Source organism: Tupaia chinensis, unplaced genomic scaffold, assembly GCF_000334495.1.
Source record: "Tupaia chinensis unplaced genomic scaffold, TupChi_1.0 Scaffold000322_1, whole genome shotgun sequence".
Lineage (NCBI taxonomy): Eukaryota > Metazoa > Chordata > Mammalia > Scandentia > Tupaiidae > Tupaia > Tupaia belangeri.
In genome coordinates this window covers 1,339,243-1,346,520 of record NW_006159816.1, presented here as the reverse complement: position 1 = coordinate 1,346,520, position 7,278 = coordinate 1,339,243, and the positions used below count along the sequence as shown (strand labels likewise).

General features: G+C 34.1%; 1 protein-coding gene across 2 annotated transcripts in view; it reads left to right on the top strand.

The window, feature by feature from the left end:
* ITGA4 (integrin subunit alpha 4) overlaps window positions 1–6,279 on the top strand; it is a 94,865-nt gene extending 88,586 nt beyond the window's left edge. For both annotated transcript variants that reach the window (XM_006151630.3, XM_027773108.1), the window contains 3 exons: window positions 1,930–2,028; window positions 2,430–2,549; window positions 3,322–6,279. In XM_006151630.3, coding sequence (XP_006151692.2) covers window positions 1,930–2,028; window positions 2,430–2,549; window positions 3,322–3,420 — 318 coding nt within the window. In that variant the 3' untranslated portion in view covers window positions 3,421–6,279. The remainder of the gene's footprint in view (window positions 1–1,929; window positions 2,029–2,429; window positions 2,550–3,321) is intronic.
* Window positions 6,280–7,278: the final 999 nt, after the last annotated feature.

The window sequence follows — 7,278 nt, the reverse complement described above, 5'->3', positions numbered from 1 at the left end:
AAAAAAAAAAAAACGAATTAAACTATGAAATATTTAAGAGGTTTAGTTAAGAAATTTGTTTTAGAAAGTATATCCAACTGCCTATAAACCTTGATTGAGTTAAATAAAAGAAATGAGCTATCTTGCCATTTCGCATAACCTTACATTTTTTTCCAAACTGCCTTAAATTATTATTAAAAATAAAATATAAAACAAAGCCAAAAAGTAAAATAAAACTTCCATAAAATCAAAACAAAACATCACAATTTATCAACAACAATAAAACACCATAAAATGTCACTTTCATAATAATGAACTTTGAAAAGTTGAATTAAAGAATAATTAAATATATCTTGGACTTTTTCCTAGAAAAGGGCATGTATATTTATGAGGAGTACTTAGAGATAAAATGAGTTTTGTCTGGAGTTCTGTTTTTCAGTTTCCTCATTTGTTCATTATGGACAACATCTCTATCTCAAAGGTGATGCAGATTAAACAAGATGATTTTTACAAGCACTTCATAAGTGTAGGGCATATAGTGATCCAAAGGAAATGGTAGATGTTATGTTTTAAATGGGGTTATTTAAATTACTATATGGTAGTTAAGAGGAAGGTAAAGAAGAGATGTCTGCTGTCATTTCCACTTTTCTATAAACTAAGTCATGGACACTCAGCAAGTCTCTTAACCTTTTGCACTTAACCATCTTATACTCCCTAGATCCAGGTTTCTCATCAGTGACCACTATTGGCATTTAGGGACAGAGAATTCTGTCTTGTTCAGAAGTTGTCTTGTGTATTATAGAATGTTCAGCAGATCCTCAGACTCTACCCATGAGATGCTGGAAGTACCACTTCCCAAGTCCTAATAGTTAAAAATGTCTCCAGACATTGCTGGCTGTCCCCCAAAGGATCAGAGTCTCCCTGTTGCGAATCACTGCTTTAGATATAGATGAAGCTTGTAGTTTATTTTCAGCTCTACATGGTTAATTTTGGAACAGTTCTTAACTTTTGAGGGTCGTAGACTGCTACAAATCTGACTACAGACTGTTAAGAATCTGACTAAAGAATATATTCTTATCTTTTCTAACCTGTAAAGCATACCCATAGCTCTATGGATTCTGGGTTATAGCATCCTTGCTTTTGGTAGTAAATCTGAATTCATCCACTGACTTTTTCTCTCTCTTTTTTTTTTTCTTTCTTTCCTTTTTTTTTTTTGGAGAGGTTTTCTCTATAGGGCGCGTGCACTCACCAGACAGACAGAGACATTAGAGACAGAAAGCGAGAAATCATCCCCCAGGGGGGATGGTGACGCCACAATCCCTTCTCCTCCATTCTCCTCTCGGGATCTTGGGCATGCACGCACATGCGCCTGGCGTGAGTTTTAAGCCACCGGGTCCGGGACGCGAACCACGGTCAACTACGTGGGAGTCCAGCAACATAGCCATTACGCTAACTACTGGTTCCCTCCACTGACTTTTATATTTGAGTTCTATAACTATTTATTCCAGACATTTCCATTAAAATAGTAAATAGACTAAATGTATTTCATTTAGGAAAAAAATTTTTTAAATCCAATAAGATGGATCTGATATTTATCAGGTGAAGAAGGTCTTCTTTGGAGACAAAAATTTAATATCCCAATAAAAAATACATTAGTTTCTTACCTCTAATAATATTCTATCAAATAATATTTAAACCAAGCTAACTTTAAAATAGTCATGTTTAGTAAAAGTTTCAATAACATGATGCTATATGAATTAATATCAAGACCCTGCCTTTGGAACCAAATGACATTTTGTATTGTAGTTGATTATAAATGGTTATTAATTAAAAGGAGGAAGATAAACTGTAAAGATATCAAAATAGTAAGAAAAGACTATATATTTCTATCAATGTGTCTTCAGGAGATAAAGCTGTGACTAAAATGAGTTTCTTTCATTTATTAAATAGGATGAGACTTCAGCACTCAAGTTTGAAATTAGAGCAACAGCTTTTCCAGAGCCACATCCAAATGTCATTGAACTAAACAAGAATGAGAATGTTGCACACGTAAGACTGCTCTGTTAATTGGTACATTAAAAACTTTAGGTAAAAAATATTGCAAGGGTGTTTATAATTACCTCCTTTTGAGTACCTGAGTCAAGAAAGTTGAGTATGACCGGATCATGAAGGATCTTGAATACTTCTCTGAGACTTGGCAGCAGAAATAATACAAACCTTTAGCAAGGTGAATTTAGCAGTGAAAAAAGGATGGAATGAAGGAACAGTCTTGGATAAAGCCCATTCTGCTTGTGTTTTTGCTAAATAGTTATCAGTGTTTTTTATTGTTGGGTTAGAATCAGCAAGAGAATGAGAGGGGTTACTTCCGGTTATTATTGGAGATTATGGAAGGACTTCAGAGGAAATGGCTTCTTTCTAAACTGGTGGGCAATTTTGCTTAATTCCTGTAGGTTCTACTGGAAGGACTACATCATCAAAGACCCAAACGTCATTTCACTATAGTGATTATTTCAAGTAGTTTGCTACTTGGGCTTTTTGTACTTTTATTGATTTCATGTGTTATGTGGAAGGTAAGTCCTTAATAATAAAACAATATTCTTTATTTTCTTAAAGTCAATTCATGGCTCCCAAGTTGTAAGATTTAATTATTTCAATATTTTAATGTTAACTTTTTAAATTACTAAGTGAATATTTTGCTGACTTCAATAACAAAGTTTTTCTAGGAAAATACACCTTTTTTTTTTTTTGAGAGGTTTTTGCTATAGGATGCATGCACTCACCAGACAGAGAGAGACAGAGAAACAGAAGAAATCACCCCCCCAGGGGGGATAGCCATGCCACATTCCCTTTTCCTCCATTCTCCTCTCGGGATCTTGGGCACACACGCACAGGCACCTGGCGTGAGTTTTAAGCCACCGGATCCGGGACGTGAACTGTGATCGACTACGTGGGAATCCAGCGACATAGTCATTAAGCTAGCTGCTGGTCCCTAGGAAAATACACCTTCTTAAAGATTACTTATTTTCAACAAATACTCAAACTATAACACTATTTTGAATAATCTTTTTAAAAAGAAAAGTATTTGGAAAACCTTCAACATTGCATTATATGTCAATCTTGGGAGGACTATGCATGTATCACTGAGAAGTCTTGTATTAACAGCAAAAATGTCTTATTTAACCCAATGTGTCCCACACTAATTTGTGCCATTTATATCTGTTGAAAACCTTCATGAATAGTGTTACATGAGACATAGTTTAAGAAATATTGGTTGTGTTTAGATATTCAATGTGTCATATGTTTATAATTATACACCAGTGACTATGCAATGCTATTTTTCAGGCTGGCTTCTTTAAAAGACAATACAAATCTATCCTACAAGAAGAAAACAGGAGAGACAGCTGGAGTTATGTCAACAGTAAAAGAAATGACGACGATTAAAGACTTCTTTCACATTGAGAGAACTGAAATCAGACTCAGGTTATATTAAAAGTGTTTACAACAAAACATGAATTTTGCTCAGACTTCTTCGATGTACTTTTAACTCATAACCTGGTGACTTCATTTTTTTAATTGTCAGTGGGCACATGTACTCCACAGAGAAGGAGACAGACAGACAGCACCCTCCCCCCAGTGGGGCATAGTCACCTTACAGTATTTTCTCCTCCTTTTTCCATCCTATCAGGATTTGAAGCCTGTATGCACATATGCATGGCATGTTTTTGAAGTCCCTGGAGCTGGGCCTTCGGGCCATGGTAAGCCATGCGGGATCCAGTTTTCCATGCATAGGACTCAACCACCACTCTACAGAGCTAGCCCACATTATGCCCTAATGCAAAGGAATAAACCAGTCCATCATCACTCTTCAAAAGAAGATAACCACGAAGGCAATTCAATATAGCCAAAGATAATTTTTCAGCTCTGAAATGAGTAAAAAACACTAAAGCCTTCAACTTCATCAAGAAAAGTTAACCCTCGGAAATATCTTAAAATTAAAGGATATCTGAACTAAATCAAATTGAGAAAGTAACCAATTTAATTGCAGAAGTTTTGGACTTGAAATATCTCTCAAAGAAACGTTATTTATTATATGTGGTTGCCTGGGTAACATAAAACCTCCTGAATGGGCAGTGGTTCCTTTCAAATTAATCTTTCAGCCTTGTTTGAAATATGCCCTTTAAAAATAGTATTTTTTTAAAAAGCTCTTCCCAAATGAAACAGGACCATTATTATTTTAAAGCAGATTTTATCTTTAAAGATCTTTGTTTGTAACACATTTCTTACAAGCATTTCTTGTACCATTTTATTCAGCAGTCTATGAATATTATAGGCCTGATAAGCAAATTTTACACTGAATTTACACACTGGTTTGAACTTAGTAGGATGACTTCTGGATGATTGTTGTTTATATAGCGATGAATTTTTTTCTTCTTTCTGTATATATACATACACTTTACAAAGAACATATGTGTTTTTATAAATACAAGCCTACTAGTCCACCTATAATGACTTTATCAAGCATATCCAGGAGTAAATTCACAAAAACATTGTTTTTGGTTTCTTTTAAGGAGATTTTTTCTGTACGGTACATGCAGGCACATGTCTCCAGAGAGACAGAAAGTGAGAAATCACCCTGCGGGGGGTTGATTACACTGCAGATCCTTCTCCTCCATTCTCCTCTCAGGATTTTGGGCACACGTGCACATGCGCATGGCATGAATTTTAAGCCACCAGATCAGGACTTGAACCTCCTTTGACTATATAGGAGTCCAGCAAAGTAACCACTATGCCATATGTTGGTTCCAAAAAAGCATTGTTTTTAAAAAGCAGTTCTTAAGAATTCTAATTTATATTCTGAAACAACATATTGTAAATATTGCACTTTAGCTGATGTATACTGATGTATATAAGAAATGTGAAAATCGTATCTCACTAATGATTTTTGAAAAGTTAAAGTTGTGCAAAGAACGACTAGGGGGCTAGTATTTCATACATATTAAGTACTATATATGTAAAATATTGTCTGTGCAAAATTAAGCCAATATGGACATGTTTGGTTAATATTCTTTTTGTTATTCTTTTCAAATACAAGTATTAAATATGGTCTAATCAGATCAACTAAAGCATTCTTTCCTGCATGGGGAAACAAAATTTGTCAAGTTACTGAGAATGCTGATTTAGTTTATATACAAGTGAATGCAAATGTGACATCAAAATTCCCATGACATATGTTTGATAGATAAAATATTTTAAGTTTGTTATTTTATGAAGTTCTATTTTAAACCGAAATAACTTCATGATCAATGTTAAGTGATTTATCTTTATATACCTTTTCATTTTTCACTTGTGATATTTATTTCATGCATATGGGTCTATATGCTAACTATAAAATAGAACTTTATGCAGAAACATCTTTATGTGTGTAAGAAAGGTGTAATCAAATTTTGAACATCACTTATAGGAAGTGATCAAATAGATAAATTAGAAGGCAGTCTTTACTATTATGGAAAAGATCCCTGGGTATGAAGTCTGTGCCACTGGTTCTCCCCTTCCTCAGATTTCCTGATTTGTATAAGTTATCTGTTTACAAGCTTGTGATTGGTGGCTGGAAACTGAGGCATATACTGAGGTTTGTGATAGCATTTGACCAGTGACACCTGAGCACAAAGCCTCCTAAACTTAATGTGTACCCAAAGAAATCAACTTCATTAAATTTGTGTAATAAAAATCATTCTTGTGCAAAGGATATATTATTATGCTTTTATCACTGTAAAAAGTCACATAGTTCTTTCGGGAAATTTGAATTACTGATTAAAAAAAAAAAAAGCCACAACTTTAGCACTGCCTTCTCAAGGACAGTCTCTGAGAAATTTTAAATTTGCTTCAGAAATGACTGAACATTTGCTTCAGAGAATTTAAATTTATTTAGAAATAACTGTATGTCTGATATTATTAAGTAAATTGAAAACAAAGTGGTATGAATGGTCTACATCTGCCTCTCAGGTCCAAAACGAATGCTGTTTACTAGTTGGGCTAAATTTGGCCTAGTTATATTTTGCGTAGTTCAAAATAAAATTTGTGTAACACCTTAAAATTCCCTGTAATTTTTATTACCTTACCACTTTATAAAATGGTACCATGTTTTAAAGATGGATTTTTCTTTGCAGGTAGCCTATGTATTGGAGAGATTTTGAAAAAGTAGTTCTATTTGTGGTTATATACCTAACTAACTGTGATTTTGAAATTTAGCCTCTGTGCCTTAGTTCCTCATCAATAAAATCAGGGCAGTTTTTTATGATTTTTGTGGCCTGCTTATGTCGGTCTATAGGAAATTTAACATCATAATTGATATCAAATTCTGAAAATGAAAAAAATCCTAATTATTTTACTTTGACATTATATAAGTTAAACATTGATATATCATGATGAGGCCAAAGCCTTAAGTATATAAAGTCTGTTTTTTAATTATTTATTTTTCTTTATTGTCATCATAATCTTGTTTATAGTACATTGGATTGCATATAACTTTACAGTGCTTTTACAAAAGGGAATGCCATGCATGACAGTCAATACAGAGACATTAATCTACCCACTTCATCATTCAGTGTCTTTTCATTGTTTTTCCCAATCAGTATTATTATTATTCCAATTATTTTTTAAACAGTCCATCACTATTTCTCATTTTGCTTGTGAAAAGACTTTACCCATCATGAAATACTTCTCAGACCAATCAGGTTGAGAATACTACACATGTCATCATCAACAGGTAATAAGCCATATCTGTTTCCCACTAACGTTCTGCCTCTCTATTATTCTCTTGCTATCTTTCTCTATCCTCTTCTCTTCAACCCCCCATTCCACACTGTCTTATTCTCGTTAAGTAATTTCACTACTTTAATGTCCTCCAATATTTCACTCTCTACCATAGAGTGCGGATAGTCGGTATATATTAAGTGGATACATACAATATCTTTCTTTCATAGCCTGGCTTACTTCACTCAGCAATAGATAGATCCTCCATATCTGACCACTTTCTATCAAATGCCAGGGTCTTGTTATTTTTTATGATTGAGTAGTATTCCATAGAGTATATATGCCACACTTTTCTAATCCATTCATCAGTTTGTGGACATTTAGTTTGGCTCCATGTCTTGGCAATTGTGAATAATGCTGCAATAAACATTGATGTGCAAGCACTTTTCTGACTGAGCGTTCTCCTGTCCTTTGGGTAGATACCCAGAAGTGGGATTGCTGGATCAAATGGTAGTTCTATTTGTAGATCTTTGAGGAACCTCCATA